Source organism: Chelmon rostratus, chromosome 15 (assembly GCF_017976325.1).
Source record: "Chelmon rostratus isolate fCheRos1 chromosome 15, fCheRos1.pri, whole genome shotgun sequence".
Classification (NCBI taxonomy): Eukaryota; Metazoa; Chordata; class Actinopteri; order Chaetodontiformes; family Chaetodontidae; genus Chelmon; species Chelmon rostratus.
The window spans coordinates 18501316-18524414 of record NC_055672.1 but is presented as its reverse complement, the minus strand read 5'-3'; the positions used below and the strand labels follow the sequence as shown (position 1 = coordinate 18524414).

Genomic DNA, 23099 nt, shown 5'->3' with positions numbered 1-23099 from the left:
ATTCAATCATTTCAAATGCATTTGCAAGGTCTGCAAAGACAGCTGTGATGACTGACAGGATAAACGTATTCTATGTCACAGCTAAAAAAAAAATAAAATCAAAGAAAAACAATATGCTACTCACTCCTCTGGTCCATATTGTGTGTACAGCTCATGAGCACATGCAGTCATGTGGAAGAACAGATTTCTCAGCCTTTTCCCTTTCCTGTCACTATCATGTGTGCTAGAATTAAATCGATTCCTGCCCCGAGATCTGATTACAGCGCAGGGTAAATTAAAGACATTAAAGCTTACTTGTGACCTTTTCTTTGTCTTTGGTCCTTTTCTTTTTCAGGTGACGCTTCAGCCAGAGCGTGGCCGTTCCCTCCACTGTAACACTGTGCATGGGCGTCTTTTAAACGCATGTTACTGAGAGTGATTGTGCATGTGCTGAGTAAGCAGAACAGCTGATGACCACCACCAAGGATAATTAAAGGGAAATTGATTACAGTCTTGTGAAGCTATTGAGAAAATTGCTGCAAAGCACTAAAATGCAACAAGGCATAATGAACATTAAGCATGTAGATACTGAGACACGTTCGGTGGCCAGTAAATTAGAGCAAATAGGTGCTGTTAAACTGGTGTTAAAGCGTTAAAGATGAGGCTGCATAAAATATTTTTAGATGCCATTTGATATCCTCCGCTTGGACAATAAAACACTCAGAAGCGGTTTCTGTTATATATTTGAAAGCTAAACAAAGAAGAAAATTCAGCAACTATGCACACATATGTGAATGGAACAAGAGCATTCAATGCAACTACAGTCGCAACTACAACTGTATATCACAGTGCTGTGAAAGGTTCAGTATAGTATATAGCAGAAGAAGAAGAGTTAATGTATTAGTTCAGTCATATGTGTTACAGATCTGTGAGCAAACAGTTTCTTTTGACATTGTGGCTCCTTGAACTAATCCATCATTAATGTTATCAGTAACACGTGATTTAGTCAAATGGTCTTTGCTTTGAAAAGGGACAGAACTTGGAGACAGAACTCCTAATTTGGATGCAACCATCAGTGATTGACGTTATTCATTACAGCTGTGACAAGTCGACACGTCTGTGGGGAAAACAGTGACGAAGCCGAACTGGAAAATCAGATACAGTAAACCTGAAACCAGACTTCTATTGAATCCTTTGCTCTGGGAAAATGAGGAAACTGTGCAGCATTATTGCAGAACATTAACACAGATTAGGATCTGCATTTGTGTGACTTCCTAGTAAACCTCTGCATGCATTGAAAGATGGTATGATGTACAACTTAGCTAGCGGACTGCTAATTAACAGAGCAACAGCACAGAGGCTTTTAGGTGCAGTCTTGATATTGTTGCTGGTGATGGAGATGTCAGCAGGAGACAGAAGCACTTCACAGGTTGCAGCCAAAGAGGCTGATTGGTTCACGTGTGAGTACGAGAGAGGACACTTCGACCTTATGTGTTTGCAACAAGTGTGATGCTTGTTTTCCAGCTCCGAACTCTTTAGTTACAAATGCCCAAATATCTGTAAATCGTAGCATGTGGTCAGAAAATGTAGAGTGGGCCTTTAAGGAGTGAAAGGAGGAGGAGAGTATTAAACAACAATTTTGACAGTGGCACGAGGGGGCTGCTGGCGTTATCTATACCACTGTTTCTCAAGCCTGGTCCTGGAGTACCACTGCCCTGCATGTTTTAGATGTATCCCTGCTCCAGCACACAGAGGCGAGAAGAGACGTTTGTCTACAAAAGGATCCAAAAATTATGTGTCACCTATTCACCATTTGGAGTTTATGGCAATTAAAAAAAAATTTTCAGGCGATTTCTCACTGCCTCTCGCACTCTAGCTGATGACATCACCCACTCTAGGGGCAGAAATTCTGAGCATTTTTTGAGAAACTCTATGGTCTTCAGATGGTCAGGGATCGAAAACCGTAAGAGATATCAAAAAGTGAGCCGAGGTTCATTTTGAGCCGACAACATTATTGACGTTATGAAGTTTGAATGAAGTCTCTAGGAGAAAGTTTGGTGAGGGAGCGGAAACTTGAAAAAGGCTGAAATTTGAGGAAATTTCCCATTCATTTCTCATGGGAAATTTTTCGCAGTTTTTTGCGAATAACTTTGCGAATTATTAACGAATCCTGTCATAAGTACATAGCACAGCGTTCCCAATCGAGCCGCACGTTTTGATATATAGTTTACAAGGGTTTTCTCAAAGCTGCAGGACTAGTTACACGCCGAAATGATGAAAAAAAGGAAGAAAAAACGCGTGAGATTACAATAGTGGCTCGAGCCACTAATAAATAAATAGCCTGAGCAACAGCTCAATTCAACAGACCCCATAGCATATTCTCTTCCAGTGCTCGTTTTGTTGGGGTCACTGGAAGGTTTTGGCTTTCACGCCTGCTCTATCAGTGATTATAGCAGGCAAACAGCACAGACACTATCTCTATATTCCTGCATACGAACCACCTGGCTGTCCTTCAGGTGACCACAGATATTGCTGACAGTGGCTTTCACTTATAAAGACTAAAGCAGTGAACTAAATCAGAGTGCGCTGCTGTGTGACTTTGATTGGAAAGGTAGGAGGAGGGACCTGAGCACAGAAGGTGACCAGACCCCTGAGTGCTGACGTAGATGCTGAAAAGGCTGAAGCCACGAGCTACTTCGACTCTTGCTTTGCAGAACAACAGCTGCTAGGGAGAGGACTCTTCACCACAGACAGTATGGTAGCGTGCCATGATTTCTATTAAAAAAGTGGACTGAGATTGACGTTTCTGTTGCCTATAGCTTTGGCGTTCTTTGGGGGGCACCTTAGATATTTGGCCCGTTTTCATTGATCGGCACATTCTTATCTTGTGGAACAGATAACAGATGAAAGATACACAGCTGATGGAGGCAACTGCAGCAAGGAGAGCATTAGACCACAGCATGATTAAATGTTTGTGTACGCAGAGTAGATTCAACCTGTGAACAGCTTTACAGAGGAGGTACAAATCCTGTTATTGACAATAAGACAAACTCAGACAGACACGTCTAGCTTCACTGTTCGGTTTATTCTTCTCCGTTCCCCGATATGTACCGTGGGATGGATTGTGAATTCAGCACACTGAGAGGGTTTTTATTGAGCGACTGACTTTAACACACTGATCAGGAACTCATCACACTGATGACCAACAAACAGCAAGAAGCCTCTCAGTGGGTTGAGCGACGAACAGCCTTTTGACACAAACAGAGACACGAGGACAAGACGCATGGACAGATAGCAGGCGAGGGGTGCAACAGCATGGCAGGACTGGAGACGAGCTTGGACAGAGGACATCAACAGATATCTTATCAGTGGGCACATATTTGAGTTTTAAATTCTTGCTATAAATGCTAGAATGAACTTCAGTTTGTTACTGTCAAACTTTCATGATGCATCTAATGGCTTGAAAGCTTGAGTTGACTCGGTCATACTGCTTCCTATGACGTAGGAACAGTTCGACAGTTTGGAAACCGGCTAGCCAGGCTCTGCCCATAGCAACAAAATCCACTTACCAGACCCTCCAAAGCTCACTAATTCACATGCAATATCTTTTTTGAGTCATTTGCACAAATTCTTCCAATCAGAACAACAATTTGTGGTTTCACGTGGAGTTACGCGCAGACTAGCTATCTGGAGTTTGCACTGGTTGCCTGGCGACTGGTCCACACCAGGAAATAGCCTGCGCTGGTAGGCGTTTTTTTGCTACCTTTGGATGGAGCCAAGTTAGCAGTTTTCCCCTGTTGCCAGTCTTTATTAAGCTTCATAATCATAAGCTCAGGTAACCAGCTGATGGTGCCAGCTACAGATTTAGCGTGCAGGCATGACAGTCTTTTAATGTTAGCTCCTTGCATGATGTTGAAGTAATCCTTGAGGCCATGGACGTATCTGTCCCGACACAAGAAGACAGACTTGACTGTTAATAACAGCAGCTTTTTCCCTGCACGACTTCTTTTGAGTTCTTGTGAGTTTTGATATCACATTATGGTAGTCCTTAAAAAAGCTTGCTGGAGAGTAGTCTTGCAGAGCAGCACTGATCTCCACACTTTGTTTTAGCGATGTGTCAGCACTGCAGGTCTGGCTCTGGTTTGTATTTTTTTAAACCAATCACACTTGTCTTGGGCGGCGCTAAACCACGTATGCAGCGAAGGTGCCCTTGCAAAATAGCAGCATGCAGATAGCGGAAGGGGAGGACAATGCTGACTGAAATAGGCGGCCAATAGCAGGCTTATACCAACAGCCTACTTCCTGTGAGTCAGACTAGCTGACGAGGGTTCGGTTATTGCTTTGTTTAAGATCTATGTGACTTTGCCTCTGATAGAACTTGGAGAATTTATTGAAGATGTTAGTAATGGGCAGAGCCACAATCAGCAGCCCACAGACGATGCACAGGGTTCCAATCAGCTTCCCAGCAAGCGTGACGGGAAAGGTGTCCCCGTAGCCCACTGTTGTCATGCTGATGGTGGCCCACCACCAGCCTATGGGGATAGTCTGCAGCTCCGACTCTTGAGATTCTTTCTCGACAAAATAAATAAGAACAGAAAACAAGGAAATGCCGACGGACAAGAAAAGAACCAGCTGCCCTACTTCATGGGAGCTGTGTTGCAGTGTCGCACCAAGAGAGCGGAGCCCAGCTGAGTGGCGAGCCAGTTTCAATATGCGGAAGATTCGCATCAACCTCAAGATCTGCACCACCTTGCCAACATTCTCCAGCTCCGTGTTCTCACCTTCATTCATTGTATCACAGGCTATCGTCACGTAGTAGGGCATAATTGACATTAAGTCAATGATATTGAGAGGGCTGCATAGGAACTTCCTGGCTGACGGTGCAACAGCCAAACGGAGAATGAACTCTGCAGAGAAGTACAAAACACAGAAGCTCTCAAAGAAATCCAGCACTGGGTTTTCAACCTCCTTCTCACTGAGACCCACCGGATGGAAGTCTGGCATGCTGTGGACACACATGGCAACAATAGAGATAATGACCACACTCAGGGATGCCACAGCCATCACTTTGGCTGAAGTGGAGTAACCTGGGTTCTCAAGTCGAAGCCAAATATTCCTGCGGACATCCGCACACCACAAACCTTCAAACGAATCTATGTCCTCCTCCAAACTTGACAGCTCCTCGCTAAACGAGTCCGAGGTGTGGAGCTGCAGCTCGTCACTCCTCTGATCCCAGCACTTATTCTCAGCGAGCTCCATCAGTTCGTGGAATTTGTTGCTGCAGCAGAAGTCCAGGTGGCGCTCCTTGATGCCCCAATACTCAATCTCTTGAACAAAGGAGACTATGCACAACCCTTCCACCAGGTGGATTTTGCCTGTGAGGTAGAAGTTCAGAACGTAGCAGAAAAAGCGCGGATTGCGGTCAAAGTAGTACTCCATTTCAGAAGGGCTGAAGTCGTCACAGAGCTCCAGGATTGCTTCTCTGGAGCTACAACACAGAAGGCGGCCCAGACGTGTCTGCGGGAAGCGTTTCAGAACGTCGTGCTCCATTCGTTGTTTGAAGCCGCCAACGTTGACATTGATGAAGCAATCGTCAGGGCCGTGCGGACGAAGGATCTGTCCATACACCATGATGCAGCAGCTGCTTGACGCTAGTCAGCAATCTTGGGTGGAAATCTCAGAGGCTTCGTCGCCTGCACAGAAAGGCACTGAAATTAATACACTTCACACTTTCTTGTTTGTCATCTGACCACACTGAAATGCATTACATCAGTGCCGTCAAGTATCATGTTGCATCTGGGTTTCTGTGACACCCTATAACGGAGCAGATGAATGACAGCAACACTTTTATCTATTTCAACCTACAGAAAAAAAATGTTTCGGATGAGTTGCACATCATGCCAGTACTCCACAGAAGCATTTTCATCAAACTTTTCCTGTCATATGTGTAAAACTGCAACAGAAATTAGCCTGAGCCTAACACAAGAAAACCCAGCTCATTAAATTTAATGTACTGGCTATCAGTGGCTCAGAGGATAAAAGTGCTGCTGATGAAGTGATAATGCACCATTAATGTCTTCAGAATAGACCTCTATGATACCAATGGACAATACTTTACATGCAAACACTGACTTTGTATTCAGCAGTCAAGTCATCAACTGAAAGGAGCAGCACTGTCTCACTTGACTTGTGTTACACAGTAATATAGCGTTACAAACTGCAGTGAAATGGCAAACCAGGGTCAGATTTGACACGTTTGTGCAGCAATACAAGTTGTCGGCGTTTCAGACCCTGAACAAGAACCGATGTCGAGACACATAAACTAGAAACCCAAAGTGACAGAAACAGACTTCGATCACAAGGACATTGCACCAAATTAGCCGAAAGTCACGCACAAAGTATTACTTTGCCGAATAATGTCAGCGGTTACAGTCTCCAAACTCAAGAGAGTGGAAGAAAGGGCCACAGCAGCGTACCTGGCCATGCGTCGCTCCTGCCTCCTCTTCGCTCAGCCCGGAGGTCCAGCGCGCTGGACTGCGGTGCGCTGTTCAGGGTCCAGCTCAGGCTCGGGGCGGAACTCAGCCTCTGACGGGACAACCGATCACACGGCGGCCGCATCGCTCTCCACCAACAAGCTGTTTGACACAGGACAGTTAGACTTCCACGTGTAATGTGCTACCACTGTACGATACGCCGGTTCATTGAAGGTGTACCAAATGTATCTCTGTAAATATTTAATGCTTCTTCTCACGTTGTCCTGGAAGTACAAGCTGCTGTCTGCTCCTCATTAGTTTCATGTTATTGTGGAGGCTCCGTGTTTACTAAAAAATATAGGCTAATATGAAAGAATGTAAACATAACAAATACAGTACAAAATAATATAAACTAAAATAAGATCATATTAAAAACAAATGCAAAAACAGAATATATCAGAGGGGGATATGGGATACAAAGTACTAAATAAAGAATTGGTTACAAAGAATATACAAGAGAATAAAACAGAAACCTTTGAGTGTGGACGAATTGAAATGAATTGATGATTTTGCACGTTATTTTGATGCAGTTGTAATGAGCTGGCTGCAGAGGGAAGTGTAAAAGTGCAAGAAAGCTGAAAGATGGGGCTGAGTTAAAAGGCTCAGTAATGGTCAAAAGTAGTTCAAAAGTAACACAAAGGTTGTTTGGTTGATTGGGGTCAAAAGACATTTATGTTGATGGAGTATAATTCAGACAGAATTAAGGTTCGTAGTACAACGTGTACACTGTAAGTGCCGTGAATAATTTGAAGAATCCCAGTGTGACGTAAAGCGTGTAATCTTGAACACCCTGCTGATAAAACAGCAACTCCTTATCTGCCATCTAAACACATCTTCACAGCCCAGCGAAAAGTGAGTAATCATTCGTCACTGTAAGTAATAATTCAGACACATCTTCAACATGTCCTCTCACTAAAATGCATACCAAGTTACAGAAAATGTCCTTCATACATGCTTCACAGTAAGATGACACAAATTGAAAAATGAGTGTTTACGATGCTGGAGCCTCCCACTTATCCCGTTTACTGACAGCAGGTGGCAGGAGAAGATTGTCCCAGAGGCAGGTCAGCCCTCTGACATGCAACAAAACAGCCAGAGCAGCTTCAGTGCAGACTACAGTGGTGGAGCCAAGAGGTTGTGGTTTTACTTTAAATTTCTTCATGTTATTTCCTGCAAACATTAGTGCAGTTTTAGTTATTTACCATGTAATCAATGTTGATGACTATTTGAACTTAACCAAACATTTTTGTCTTGACACGGGAACATTCAAGGCTAAAAACATGAACACTAGCAAATTCCATCTCATCATGTACAAAAAACTAAAATCAAAAGAGAAAAAAAGAGAAAGAGTGTTTCCCTTTGATAATCTAATCAAAAAACATTTTAAAATGTATGTGATGGTTTATTCACTGTTTACTTTCATATAAAAATACAAACATAGCAGTAATATTCATTCATGTATTTTACAGCATTTAGTAAAAGAAATACATTTGAGTCAGTTATTAAAGACGTGAAGGTTGAAGCTGACTGAACATTTATTTTGCTATGTTTTAACTGCTGACAGCACAAATGACAATTTAGGCGCTTCTTCCGTTAGCATCTCCACAGCTGCCTATTTGAGTATTAACCACAAAAAGCCGAGTTGGTCCAAGAGCTTTAAGCATGAAGTTGAAAGTGCAACAGTAAATAATTTGTTCTACAAACTCATAAAAAAAAAAAAAACATGCATGAAGGCTAAAGTACATTACAATTCTTTGGGTTGCCCTCCTAAAGTGAAGTTTTCTTCTGGGACTGTGCTTCATACCACAGGACAGTGACACAGTGGGCAGCAGTTATATTTACGGATCTCCTGCTCTAGAGCACAGTGTTTACACACACTGCACATCCAGAACTGGTACTCCTGGATCGGTAGACCCGTCACAATGCACGTGGGCAATTTTCCTTCCGCCCTTAAAAGGGAAAAATAGAATAAGTCAGGGAATATTGTATATATGTATATTGCTGTAATAATCAACTGTACTTGGGCTTGAGTCTTTTTTTGTCTTTTGCCCAGAAATTAAAGACATTTTTTAAAATAAAACTAAGAAAAAGAATCTCTTACAGACCATATTTCACAGGCCATTGGACAGTATTATACAGTGTTGATAAAGCAGACTGCTGTTTACCACAACTTCCTGAAACACTGTCTTGCTCTGGCCGCTCACAATACTGGTTGGTATTTTAATACTAATAATTCAAAAACCCTCCCCTCGTAGTGTTTGGAGGCAGAATTTTATCTGAACTCACCCCTCTGGTGATCTGTCCAGCTCCACCGTGCGGCTGTCCCTTGGGGTGTGTTTGGTGAAGATCTCTAGAGCCAGATCCTCGTAAAGCTGACGGTGTTCTGGGTCCAGACTCTCTAAGGACTCCAGCTTGATGAAGGCCTGTGAGCATGTGCCAAAGGCCCGGTTGGCTGCGGAGCAAATGGCGAGCAGAGAGTAGATCTCCACCACTGGGATGATGTCCTCATACTCACGCAAGTGAAGGGCTTTAATAATGGAGAGAAATAGTAAAGCGCTAGACTTCCACTCTATTATAGGAAAGTAACTCAACTTAATACAGCCAAGTGACAGCATATTAATGTTTTATGAGGTAATTCCCCTCCATGCATTCAGCTCAGATGTTATCAAATGTAGTGTAAACCATGCTAGAATTTTGACTTTATTATATTTATTCTTAATAAATGTGAAACACAAAAAAAATCTTCTAAGTAACAGTGTAAAAAGAGGGAATGGACAATGTAAACTAAATAATAGCTCATGAACTAAACTGCTGTCTGTGGTGACGTGTATGTGCTTTGGTACCTGTGCGCATGGCGTTCTCCATGTAGCCTTTATATAGCTGCCTCTGAGCGAGCAGGAAGAAGTGATACGCCTCTGCTCCTCGCCAGGCATTGTCCACAATACGGTTGTCTGAAGAGGTTGCATCTTCCTCAAGCAGCCCAGCAAGTGCAAATGTCGCCTAATTACACAAAATGTATACTGTAAAGTACCGTATACAAGTAAATGGTTTACAGATGATGATGTGTATCTAACCGTTTAAAATCTTTGTCCAGCTCTAGAATAGGCTATAAACAATATCTAAAAGCTTTTATTTACAAAGAAAATATATTAATGGTATATATATGTGTGTATAAAGTATACTGTAATAGGTTACCTCAGACTTCTTCCCTTTGGCTTTGCTCTGTTGTGACGTCTTCACCTGCTCGTGGTAATTTTCAACAAGACGTGCTGCCAACACGTAGAGCTTCTTCACCCGCAGTGGTCTTGTCCTTTTCTCCGCCTCCTCATCTGCTATCTGCAGCAGTACACAAATTTCATGATATGTGCCCACAAACACATCAATAGAATCTAACATATGTATTTAATTTTTGAAAAACATAAAAAATGGCCTGCAATGAGAAAGTCTGAGCCGTGATTCGCCTATTTTCAAACTGTTAATCCTGTTAAAAATACTGCTGATGAAAGCTGAAAAAATCACAATCACCAGTTATTTTAGCTCAGCTTAACTGATAGTTTCATTATTTTAAAACAGACCCCTTTATCTGAAGAAGCCACATTAAAACCTTTTTAGCTACTCAAATGCAATGAGCATGAAACATAAGCCTACCTTAAACATGAGTTTGGCTGCATCAAGAAAATGGTGAGCTTTCCGATAAAGTTCCACCGCCTCTAAGGTTTTATTCTTCTCAAGCAAATGTGAAGCATATTTGGAAAGAAGAGATTTAATCTCCTTCATGTTGTGGGTTCTGGTGAGTTCCACGGCTTTGTTCCACTGTAAGGAAATGACAACGTTCATTCAAAAACAAAACAGCATTATTATTTCAGATTCATTTGGAAAATGACTATATTTAAAAAAGCTATCAGTGCTATAAATGCAACATTTACTTAATTTAAGCTAAAGTCATTTTCTGGCTTCCAGTACTCAAACCCTCCTGAAAATAACCCATGAGAAAGCAGGAGAAACTGCTGAGAGTGCTAATCACATCTTTTGGAGGAACACAGGGTCAATTAAAGCACAAATTTTATGTCCTTTAACTGAATCCAGCTGTGGCTAAACATTACAGTACAAGTACAAGTACAACAGCTACAGCTTATAATAGTTAGCATGTAAAGAAAGCTGACATTGGAAGAGCATAGTGTGAGAGCAGCATTCACACACTAGAGCTAAATATCGCTCAGGAAGAGGAGCCAAAGTGTGTATGTCTTCTGAGTGTCACTTAGAAACTCTGGAGCCACAGGTCTTCAGTCTGTCTCTCACCTGGTTCAGATGGACACAGGTGTCAACAGCAGCTTTGGGCTGGTTGCACTTAAGGTAGGCTTTCACAGCCTGTTCACACATGCCCACAGTGGCAAACATCTGTCCAATCTCCTGCAACACAGAGATGGAGAATGGCGATAGAGGAGATACAGAACAGTTGGTTTTATTTAAAGGTACAGATACAGAGTCACTGATGTCGGAAACTTCAACATCTAATTATAAACGAAAGGATCTCTGTCTCTCTGTTTATATGTATGCATGTATGTATGTTTGTCCTTTCATTTTCTCGACAACCAATCATCCGATTGTCACACTAGGTGCTTGCTGACAACCCAAGGAAGTGAATTGTTGAGTCTGAAGTAGTTTGGATGACCTATGAATTATTGAAAATTATTAGATTTTGACAGAGCATTTTTATATTAACCTGTGCAGCTTTTATAGCCTTTACGGCACTGGTTTAAGCCAGGGAGACTCACATACCAATTGCTGTCCGTCCAGTGATGAAATATATCCATCACATGACCATTTTAAGTTCTAAGTCAATTTCTTCAGTAAAAAATCGACTACTTATTCTCCAGTTTCAGGAAAGGGTTGCTATGACCAGGGGTGCACATGACTGGTACGCAGGTAAGTGTGACAAAAATCAGAAATGCATAAAGTCAGTCACTTCAAAACGCGCCTTTGTGTAGCAGGTCATAATTGTCATTGGTCATCAATACACATTTTTGTGTGTGTTTATTATCAACATATTTGACCCAATGAAGTAACCTCCTGTGAGAGATGTTCAAAAACAGTTACTAAGTGGCTACTTTGTTGTTCTGCCACCAATAAAGAAAAAATAAATCTGAACCGGAGCAGAAGATAAGACTTTTCCCAAAAGTGGCTCCAAGACGTGCCGTGAAAGCTACTGATGAGTGCACCAAAAATGTGGTGCAAGATATGTGTTCACATCCACATCCAGGAGACAAAACAGGTGTGTTTATAAAGGCCGAAAGAATTTCAATCACCTATTATTTAATAAACACAAAAAGAGTAAGGAGCACATGAATGTTTGTGCTGATGAAGCAAGTGTGTGGTTGGTTAGAGCAACCCTCTCACTCCATGGCACTGGTTATACATAACGAGGCATGAGCTAATTTGAATTTTGATGTTACATTTTTGATAACCCCACGCAGTCAGTGTCGAGTGTAAAGTAGTTTGGATGAGCGGTTCTCCAAAGCAATTGGCCCATTGCAAACAGGGACATTTTGAAAGGGCACTGCACCAGTAAGGAGAATATTAAATGGTTACTTTCGTTCAAAAACATTTGGCTCACCGGTAAAAGTTTATGATTCTCTGGCAGCACAATGGTCAGCTTTTCAAGGCCTTCATAGTCCTCTAACATGTAGTAGCATTCTGCCAGCCTCTCCTGGTTACGACCTTGAAGGTAGTACTGCACTGCATTGGCCCTTGAAACAGAACAGAAGATTTATATTTAAAAGCTATAGTGTGGCAGTGTTACCTTTCATCTTAAAGGGCAGGCCTATTAATATACTAAAATAGCTATTGGTCGCTGTATTATTTCCCACTTTCCATAGTGGCTGTGAGGAGGTTCCATCCTAATGCTATTCCAATGTAACTGACTGGGTCCTCATTTTGTGCAAAAATGTATTCTATAAAGTTTAGTTGGAGCTAAAATTAAGATTAAGCATTAGCACTTACTTAAATCAAGTGGGTACACATTATACACAAACCTTTTTATATGCTACTGAATGTAAAGCACATTAAAAAGTTCTGACATAGGTATACCTTGTTTCTACACTAAATGACCAGAGAAAGAAAGGGTCAACAAAATTTCAGTACCACTTCTGCCTGTCAGCAAAGTAGTCTCCAACTGCATTGTACGCCTGTACCAGCAGACTATCATCACAGTCACCAGAGCCACTTTTGAGCAGCTGGAGAACCCTGAACCAGTCTCCCAGCTTGATCCTAAGGCTGATGGCAAGGTCCCTGCAAGAAAGAAGACATCCACTGGTCATCATGCCTAACTATTGGCAAAAGGTAGCACTGACACTAAAAACGACAGACTCAGCACCAGCAAACAATATGTGAATCAATTAGTGGGAGATTTGATGTTACCATCAAATAATAAATAAGGCCAAATGTACCTTCGATCCATATCCAAGTACATCCGCTCGGCTTCTTCGAAGCTGCTGAAGTAAGCTGCCACCTCCGCCTGTTTCATGGGCTCGCTCTGCAGGTTGCCCAGGCGCTTGACAAACTCAATGCCTTGGTAGTCTTTGCAACGGACGAAGGCCTGTTCCGCTGTCTTTAGATCCAGCTTCTGGAGGGCTGCCTCAGCCAGCAGGCGCCTAACAGGTTCATTACAGAGAGAGGGGTTGGTTTAAACTGGAACGGAGCTATTAAGCTGTATGAAGTCACTCATCAATCCATGACTAAGACTGCTACTTCTAATGGTAAATCAGTGTATAAGACATTGATTGCAAGGCTGCCAACTCTCACAGTTTGACCGTTAGACTCACGCCATTGATACTTTTCACATGCTCTCATGCTACACGTCCATTCTCAACCAGTGCAAATCATATTTACAAATGACGACAGCACAAAAGAAGGACACTGACAGCACACCAACAGACAGGAGTCTTCTGGCAGCAGCGTCTCTCCCTCTCCACTCGCACTGGGTACAGGCAGTGAAAGTGACTTACTATGGTTATGGGACGCTCTCTGTTGCTTTCTCACTATTCCCAATAAGAGGTTATTAAGTTAGTTTGCCTATGCAAAATCATGACTGTAACTGGGAAGATCCCCATATAGGCTGGCTAGGTTTGGTCTTCCAATTTGGACTATGATGTCTGGGCGTTGGCAAGTATGCTGTTCAACCATATTTATTCATCATTGACCATGATAACTGACCTTACAAGATTATCATGACCCCTACACCTGTGGTGGGAAACATCACAGAAGGCCTACACATAAAATGCAATGACTTCACTGATACTGAAGCTCACTCCGAACTAAATGGAAACATAAGTCACTCCTAACTAATAATCAATAAAATAATTTGGCCTGTTTTTATTTTTTTTAAGCCCTCGGTGTCTGATAAAAAAAAATTCTGGCCCTTGAACAAATCTATTTGAGGATGCCTGATGTAAGATTTCTTTACCAAATAACTGCCTGGAATCAATCCATCTGTGTCAAACGCCATGATTCTACAATTTTATTACTCTATGGGATGAGTGCTTAGACTTTCCTTATGTCACAGACTGGACTCCTACAATAGGAGGGGTCATTTCTTGGTTTTGCCAGATTTTGAGGGATGCTGCAAAAACTGACACATCAGCCAGAGAACACATGAAAGCTACACTGATCACAGTGCTGCTTCAAATGACTTCTCATAAATCTCTTATACTCTGCTATCCTCCTCCCACACCAGCACAAACTTTGTCTTTCTGTAGCCATGGTGGCCATCTCTGCTCATTAAACCTTTCCATTTCGTCTCCTGTTGGTGTTTTGTTGCTGGCTGAAACAAAAACATTACTTCTTGGGCAGCTTTTTCCATTGATCCGACAAATGTAAAAGCTGTCATGATATGTCAAACTTAAAACCACTTTTTATGATGGATCAAGATTTACCATAGCCTTGGGTGTGGATTGTCTTCGATGAACTGTGAGGCATCTTCAATCCCCACTTTTTCAATCAATGCACGACTGTCTCTCAGAGAGCGGATTTCAAAGTTGATGAGGTTGTCTTTGTTAGGCCTCTCTGGATCCTGTCGAGCAAGATCCCGTTACTGTGTGTTATCACTTCTTGAACTCAACAAATAAACTGCATCTTTGAGCGCTTTCAAGGTACAGGCTCTAGTTATGATAAACATGCTTGTTAACATTATAACAGATGAATTCTTATCATTATGCTATGAGAAAATAAGTCTCATGATATGAGCATAAGTGGTTATGTTTCAGATATCAGCATGATTGTGTTGGGACTTTACCTTCATGATTTCATCAAGCAGGACAGATTTGATTTCCAGGTCTTCAAAGTTGCAAATGTATCCAGATGTTTGGATTGGTTCCTGATTTTAAGATAGAAGACATTACAGCAACAGTTGCTAAATGTTTATTTAGGAACAATAAGAAAATGCAGATGACCATCATAGAAACACCTGAACACTCACCTCTGGGTCTAGGTTCCTGAAGACGTACATCCGGGTCTTCTCCATCATGGCAAACAGATCAGGATTGTCATTCGCCCACTTCATGTCCCAAACATCCTTGCGCTCAAACTTGGATGGATCTCCTGCAGACGCCTGGTTTCCTGTGCTGTCATCAGTGGAGGCACGAACTTCCAGGTCCAACAAAGTCAGCACACCTGCGATGTCGATTATGGCCAAACGACTTCGGAAAAAAAATCCATTTTATATGACAGCACTGAAAATGTGAACTCGTAAAATTCAACATTTAAATTTTGACAAACTGTGTTTGAATTGGTGAACAATATCTATCTGTACATCAACATAATTTGGTGTTTACCTGGAGTTGCAGTTCAACGACAGATAGTAGGCTCGGTTGTTCAAAGTGTATTTCTGGATGAGAACAACATTTGGGAGGCTGTACCTATGGATGGTGCCAGACTCACGGCCCTGTAAACACACAGTCACCCAAGCATTTCATTTTACTTTTAATTTTATTGCATGGCTCAAAACATTGTTTAATTAAAACAGAGATACATACCACAATCATGGTCTTATCTGTTGCTGTAATACAACAAATGGCATCTCGAGTTGCCTGACATAGAACAGAAACATACATGTGAACCATTAGAATTCAGTTTATTTGTAGTAAAACATCGCTTTATTCTCAATGAATGTATTCTTCAGAGAGCTGACAACGTACTCGAAATTAAATTACTATTAACAGTTTCTATATTTGTTTAGTAAAAGTTGCTACAAGGAACTTTCATTTTTTTGTTGATTCTGGCCGCCCCTGTGGACCAAAGCGGTATGAACACCACCGCCTCCTGTATTAAAGATCTAAAGTCATCAACATTCCATAGTTAAATCTTCATAATAATAATAATCCAACAGCCAGATACAGCTTGGGAGATCGGCCAACATAAAATACACCAGTTGTTCTGCTGCCATCTGGCCATACAGAAGCATCTGGTGCTGTACCACCAGGCTACAGAGCAGTGTCTTTCCTCAGGTTGTGATCTCTTCAATTCATTCTTCAAACACTCGGCCATAAATTTTTTAATTTTCAGCATTAAGAATAACTATACAGAAACAGCTAATCTTCTATCTGACAGTCTCATTGCTTAAAGGTCATATAGAGGTACCAGTAATAAGATGAAACTGTTTCATAACTAGTTAAAGTTTCAACCAATTTTCTACATAAACTTTAGCATTTAAAAAGTAAGGCTTGAGACAGTTAAAATGAATTGAACCCTGTGAAAAAAGTTTTTCTTTAAAATAAGACAAAAAAGGCTTCACACAGAGTGAAGAGAGTGAGAGGAGAGGTGAAAATTAAAATGTAACATCCTACTTTTACAGTATACTGTACTAAAATGGCTCGGAAGAGAGTACATTTTTGTTTAAAAATGTCCCTTACTGTGAAGGCTTTTGCAAAGTCTGCACCACTGTCACTGGCTCCAGATGGATTGCTGTCAATGTGGTAGAACCTAGAAAGGCAGGAAGTTAGAAGAAATTAAAAAAGCAAGAAAGAGAGAGAGAGGCAGAGAGGCAGAGACAGAGAGAGACAGCCAGGCGGACAAACAGTTGTCCTTTCAACTGAGGTGAACTGTGGTCCAGGTGCTAGGATAGCCCTGGCAGAACATTAGGTCATGCCCAGCCTGTCTGAAACCTCAATGGCATTTGATTCAGATGAATGAATCCTTTTCATGTCACTGGCAGTACCAACACCCTACAATGAAACAGCGAGCCAGTAAACACAAGGTTTCATCCACTGACTCACAGAATCCAGCCTTGTGGTTATCTTGTCTCCCTGTAACTTTCCATGATCTGCTTGATGTGTACTGTAAGTTCTGACATGGGTGTTCTAGGTTGTCCCCATCCACTACGCGGCTTTGTTAGATACAATCTTCACGACATCCAGTTGAGTTGCAGCTCCATTATACTGTAAATGTTGGGAAAAAACTCACCTCTCTCTTCCCTCCTTCTTAGTTCTCGTCACTTGGTTGATCTCCAGAGCAGTTAATTTTTTCGCAACTCTGTACTGCCACAAGTAGAAAGCCTCCTTGGATGCAGCAATCACATGTGTCTTGGTCATGGTGACAAATAGTGGTTCTGATCAAGTAGACAAGCAACAGATTTTATTACAAAAATGAAAATCAGAGTGTAGAGTGTATATAGTTTTTGTCATTCTGCAAATATTTTCTGTAACTTTGAACTTCTGTGCATATTTCCTGTGTGGATATATGCAAGAAGACAATACAATGTGTTCTCAAACAGATACACTTTGACTAGGCTGGTTAAAAAAAAAAAAAACCCATCAAGAGGCCACAAGAGGAGACGCCTCCAAAAACTACTCACTTGAACTCAAACTCAAATTATTTACCATGGTGGGCTACCTGAAACCCAGTCCGACTATTGAGGCTTTGAAATCTGCAGACCTTTAAATTTCTCAGCCTGAGCGTCTCAACAAACGTTCAGCCATGTCGAGCAGAGACAGAATGCTGAATACTTGTGAGATATGAAGACACCCAGTGCTAACTGTCTATTTGCTATAGGATGCTGCGGGCCCATGAAAGATGTAACTGCGAGTGGCGGGTGGCAGAATGCCAGCCACCGTTTCTCCATACACATGGTGTGATCTCTAACACTGGCTTGAACAAATTCACCAACCTAAAGGTAAATTAGGATTCTGATCAACTCACTGCATCAGAAGTTTATTACCAAGTTAACTTCTGTATGCCCACTGCATGCCAGCATGCAGGGCACATGGCTTGTTTAGCAGATGTAAGGTGTAAGAAAATTTCAACATTCTACTATTTCTCTATTTACTGTATGAACTCACCAATGTCAATGTATTTGGAGTCCAGTGGAGTCCCAATGGAGTTGCACAAAATCAGCACATACTGAAAAACACACAGTAGTGCAACATTATTCTATAGGTCAACTTATGATTCTTCATCAAAACAAATAGTCCTCATTTTGAGTGTGTGGTTTTAATTTGTACATTACCCTTGCATGACACCCAGACTCTAACTCAGCATCCTCCTGTGTAGCAATGAATTAGAAAAACAGGAGGCAAGACAGCAGAGAAACATTTGTGATCCTTGCTATTACAGCCTACTTCCGTATCTCCTACTAAAAACACTGTATCTGCCCCATTGTATGTAAGGGTCAGAACACATCTGTCAAAAGCAATGGATGTGCTTGTCTCCAAGTCATACAGCGTGTAACTGGCATATCAAGTCAAACTGCAATGTTTTATAGACCATTACAAGTCCTGGTCCTTTTTTTTTTTTTTTTTTTGCCCTTTCCTCTCACTGTTGTCATGTTAATAGAAGTGTTTGTACCTGCGGCTGGGTGTCATCTGCCTTGCTGGCCAGGATGCAGAAGTCCCCTGAGGTAGTGATAGACATCAAGCTCTTGACATATTTGACAAACTTCTCATTGTTTTTGGTGTCCCAGAACACCACGCAGTACTCTTGCCGCTCTGGCTTGGTGTAGGCATACACCACTGTGCTGCAACAGTAGCCCCACTGTTAAGAGACAGAAAAGAGCTGCTGAGATTCACCTTTTATGTAGACTAAAACAAAGAAGTATGATCAAATAAAAGACATATTCCTTCAAACAACCTCTTTATCAGAATATAATAACTCTGAGGTGTAGTGCAGTAGCTATGCCCCCAAGTAGTAATTTTTACTGCAGGCTCATAGAAAATGTGTCTTTGTTTGTCAAAATGTGGAGATAATTTATACTGTATCTATAGAAGTTTCAATGTTTTTGAAATATTTGGAATCATGATGTCATAATATCAATGTTAAATCTTGAATTTGACTATATATAGAGTGGAGGATACTAATCTTTGTACTACTATATAAGCCAGCTGGCTACATCTTACTACTCCAGTGTAACTACTTTCATGCTCTTTGTTTAAAAAATGAATACACCATGTGGTCAGTTTCAATGTGTGACAATAGACAGGAACATATGACCCAACATTTTTTGGACAGATCCTACAAACGAGGTGTTGCTGTTGCAGGAGGCCAGTTCTACAAATCTTAGACAGCTGCTTCATAAAACTCACAGAAATACCAAAAAGATGTCTAAAACGTATTCTATGACATACACCTTCCATGTAAAAGACTAAACCTGTGGTCAAAAGAATCTTTACATGCTCACAAATGAATGTAAACACTGTCCCTAATAAAATCTAAACATTCTATTGATTTATAGAAACATGGGGCTAATTAAAATTGATATGCATTTGGATTTGTGATCAGTGTAATTATATGGAACAAGATTTGACTTAATCTGTGATCATTAACTTTGCCCTGATGAACACCCTGAGATTGCAACTGTTCAGCGTTTAAAACATACTCATGCTACAGCATAGGTTTTAGTTTGTCCATGCATGTTTGTTGCATTGTTTATTCCCCAAAAGACTTTAAAGGTCCAATTTGAAGGATTTAGTGGCATCTAGCTGTGAGGTTGCAAATTGCAAGCAACTGAATACCCCTTGCTTCACCCTCCCTTTCCAAGTGTGTAGGAGAACCTACTCTGGCCATGAAACTCATGAAAAACACAAAAGGGCTCTCTAGTGCCAGTGTTTGGTTTGTCCATTCTAGGCTACTGTAGAAAATTGGCAGTGCAACATGTTGGACTCTGTGGAAGAAGACCCACTCCCTCTGTAGATAGTAAAGAGCTCATTCTAAGGTAACAAAAACACAACAATTCCTATTTTCAGGTGATTATACATAGGAAAAGATAACTATTAAAATTCCTACCAAAATCTTCCAATAGATCCCCCTGAATCTTACACATTGGTCCTTTAATTAAAAGTGAGCCACAACTGTTCCATTTACCTTATAGTCTGGTCTTATGTTGGCAAAGTAGATGTAGGAGTCCACAGCCAGGCCTATACGCAGCCCTCCTCCCTCCCAGGCAACTCCTGTCATCTGCTTCCCGGGAACTTTTAGAGTTCTCAGATGCTGTTTAAACACCAAAAAGCATTTTAAGTGCAAATTTTCAAATTGTTTCTGTTTTAGAGCACAAAACACATAAACCATTGTATTCTTTATCAACTCAGTCAATTCTATGTAAAGTCTTCTCTTTGGTCCCATACGTGATAGTGACAGGAACACTGCAAGGTAATACACTGCATATGCCTACTCTTCATGTATAAAACCCTGTGCAAGTAAAGAGACAAAATTTCACCCTTACCTCTCCAAATGGTGTGTAGAACTGCACAACATTGAATTCTTTCTCCAGATTTGAGGTTCTGAGTGAACCTGCCACTGCCAGAACACTGCCACAATGATTCCACTGGATACTGACCACATTCATCAGGGTGTCAATACACACTGGGTCTGAGAAACACGCCAACAGCAAAGTTAGTCATCAGTGGTAAATATTTCACCCAAGTGCAACCTGGATAATATGCTGCACTCGTTTTTTCCCCTTACTTTCATCATTCTCATAGCGCATGATCTGGCATCTTCCATTGTCAAAGCAGATAGCAAGGCATGGACAGTCCGGTTCAACGTAACCTCCATTTCCTGTGTACCAGTGGATACCTGCTATACTGACAGCTCCAGTGGCATTGGTGAGACAGCTGATGGTCATTTTTATCTAAAACATAACACAGGTCATAAAAAGTCAAGACATGCTAATATGTAGCCAGTAATTGAGAGCATATGATAGGATTTAATATGCCTGGAACTAAGGGAGAACACTTGACTCTGCAATTTACCTGCATTTTATTCTTAAAATTAGAATCCTATTAGCCAAAAAGCCATTTAGTTCTAGATGGGCACATACTGTGATGACCTGAGATTTATATTTTACTTAAGTGTATGCACTCACTATGAAGTTTCCTTGATTGTCATAGATTTGTACTTCCCCGTTGGCCATGCCGAAGAGGAGAATCTTGCTGTCTGGCGACCATGCCACATGAGCAAGCTGATTTCCCTTTAGCTCCTTTCCCCAAATCCGGTTTCCTACAAAAATAAAAAGGCATTTATTCCACTGTACATGTTCGTACTCATTCCCTCAGTCTGTGAACAAAGCACTCCTTGTCCAGGGAGCCTTAGTGGTTTTATGCTAAATCTGGTTGAAACATATTGTGATTTATCACAATTTCTTCATTTTATTAGCAATCACACTATGAATCTGCTTTTACCATCTACAGATCCAACAATGACGGCTCCATCTTCATACACGATGCAGATCTTCTGACCATCAGCGTTCCAACTCATGCTCCTCACCACCGATTTGTTCCGGTTGTTGATCATCTCCTCATACCACGCACCTTTGGAAGGGACAAAGACAAACAACTATAAAAGCCAAATCTGTTACAAGACAACATGTATTTCTATTTTGACGGCAGTAGTCACCTTTGTACAGCATCCATACAATGATGAGTCCATTCTGGTCACTGGTTGTCAGCTTTTCATACTGTTCATTCCACGTGACCACTTGCACTGCACCTGCAAGTGTTGTAATCATGACGTGTCAGATCATTTTCCTATGGCAGGCTCTACATCCTTACAACGTCAGACTATGTGGACAATGTTTCATTTAGTGGGTGCTGCCTGTTACTCACATAGTATAAAGACAACAAGTTTGGCAACTACTGAATATAACTTACCACTGTGTCCCTCTAGAGTCTGATTCATTGACAGATTACTGGGTGCAGCAAGACCTTTAAGTTTGGCATCATCTGTTGCAAAACAACAAAAGAGTTAAAGATTTCAGGCTAAGAACCTCAGCACTGTTCAAACAATTTTCAGGGAGGGAATTGTTAAAAAAAAACTTTTTAAATGGCCATTGTTCATCTGTATATCTATATACTAGCACAGAGTTTTTATTGTTTCTTTCATTTTACTGTTGTTGGTCTTCTGTTTGTTTGTTTTTGCATGATGAACAGTGAGTCTGTCCAACAGATCGAGTGGACAAGGTGGAACCATTTCTGCTTTAAGCAACTGGACACCAAGGCACCGGAACGTAGCAAAAAGCTTGTGAAAGTCTAAAAGGATTTCTTGCACAATACGCTATAAGAGGCATCATTTCAAAAACCCTCAAATCTCAATCACATGGGTATTACACAAGACTGTTAGAGATAAACTTTAACACAAAGTTGAACATATACAACAGTATTCATTAGAGGTAGCTCGAAGTAGCCTAAAAAGGCGTGCAGGCTGTGGGTTCATCCCCTGAACTTACCTGTCTGAGTTTCAAGCTTGAGTACTCTGAGAAGACCATCGTCTCCTCCACAGGCAATGAAGCCTTGATCTTTGTTCCAGGAGACACATTTTAGATGTATATTGTTGGGGATAGCAATCTACAAAACACATAGCCATATGAAGCCATAGTTCACCAACGTTTTAGGCTTTTATATACGTATTAATGGGTGGTTAGGTAGATGAAAGAGCATAAGTGGGTGTCAGGCACTCACCTTCTTGCTGAGGTAGATAAACATGGTCGTGGTCGTTGCAGACCTCTATCAATCAGAAATGAATGTATTACACCGTAAATATACTAGTTAACATAACAAAGCATTGAGCTAACGCGAATTAGCAAACTAGATCGCTAAAATGAGCCAACTTTTTTAACCTAGCTAGCTACATCATGCGGCCTCGACGCGTTGAATTTAAGTTAACGTTAGCCTGCACCGTTAGCTTTGACAGTTAAAGCTACCTACGTAAAGCGACACAGTTACGTAGTACTAGAGACGGTTGACGTTAAATGTAGCCTCATAAATTATAAAACCGACCACCACTGTAGTGAATAACACAAGCAAATATATTAGTAAAGCTGTTCAAATTCGACGTTTGCAGTACTCAGGGCTTTAGCTTCCCTCGGTCTCCCGTGGTAACCGTAAACCGGAAGAGTCGTGTTTGGTGCCTTTGTGGTCATTGTAGTTTTTCTTGTCCGCGCTCTGGTGGCTGACATTCTTTTGAGGAATCGTCCTGTACCATCGAACTTCAGACTATGGGCCGTGTGTGGGAGTTACTATAAGAAGAGCCTAATAAACCAGCCCTACCATACAGAAAGCTTATTTTAATACAACGTTGCATTTAATTATTCTCGATGCAAAACAATCA

At 41.2% G+C, this 23099-nt stretch overlaps 2 protein-coding genes across 3 annotated transcripts; both read right to left on the bottom strand.

Annotated features, from left to right (window-relative positions):
- Positions 1 to 3977: 3977 nt before the first annotated feature.
- Positions 3978 to 6554, bottom strand: kcns3a (potassium voltage-gated channel, delayed-rectifier, subfamily S, member 3a). The gene is made up of 2 exons (XM_041953844.1): positions 6456 to 6554; positions 3978 to 5672 (listed from the first exon to the last, which is right to left on the bottom strand). The coding sequence occupies exon 2, from the start codon at positions 5608 to 5610 to the stop codon at positions 4294 to 4296; it is 1317 nt and encodes a 438-aa protein (XP_041809778.1). The 5' UTR covers positions 5611 to 5672; positions 6456 to 6554; the 3' UTR covers positions 3978 to 4293.
- A 654-nt stretch (positions 6555 to 7208) lies between these two features.
- On the bottom strand, positions 7209 to 22864 carry wdr35 (WD repeat domain 35). 2 transcript variants are annotated; one of them, XM_041953440.1, is made up of 28 exons: positions 22451 to 22864; positions 22219 to 22336; positions 21644 to 21715; positions 21390 to 21482; positions 21176 to 21304; positions 20860 to 20993; positions 20460 to 20625; positions 20218 to 20363; positions 19860 to 19985; positions 18348 to 18533; positions 18010 to 18045; positions 17843 to 17903; positions 16968 to 17112; positions 16418 to 16487; positions 15542 to 15595; positions 15341 to 15450; positions 14986 to 15205; positions 14803 to 14883; positions 14444 to 14580; positions 12959 to 13162; positions 12654 to 12800; positions 12127 to 12259; positions 10812 to 10922; positions 10161 to 10325; positions 9708 to 9848; positions 9356 to 9512; positions 8799 to 9039; positions 7209 to 8461 (listed from the first exon to the last, which is right to left on the bottom strand). In XM_041953440.1, the coding sequence occupies exons 1-28, from the start codon at positions 22472 to 22474 to the stop codon at positions 8311 to 8313; spliced, it is 3558 nt and encodes a 1185-aa protein (XP_041809374.1). In that variant the 5' UTR covers positions 22475 to 22864; the 3' UTR covers positions 7209 to 8310. The 2 variants fall into 2 exon arrangements, with proteins under 2 accessions (XP_041809374.1, XP_041809375.1); XM_041953441.1 differs by lacking the exon at positions 18010 to 18045.
- Positions 22865 to 23099: the final 235 nt, after the last annotated feature.

What these genes read in the sequence shown, in the direction of transcription:
- kcns3a (XM_041953844.1), bottom strand. Translation starts at nt 5,610, where the DNA reads ATGGTGTATGGACAGATCCTTCGTCCGCACGGCCCTGACGATTGCTTC.
- wdr35 (XM_041953440.1), bottom strand. Translation starts at nt 22,474, where the DNA reads ATGTTTATCTACCTCAGCAAGAAG. An exon ending in GCGCTATGAGAATGATGAAA is followed by an intron (nt 20,364 to 20,459) that starts GTAAGGGGAAAA and finishes CGTGTTTCTCAG; the next exon opens with ACCCAGTGTGTATTGACACC. An exon ending in ACTTTGCAAAAGCCTTCACA is followed by an intron (nt 15,596 to 16,417) that starts GTAAGGGACATT and finishes GTTCTATGTCAG; the next exon opens with GCAACTCGAGATGCCATTTG.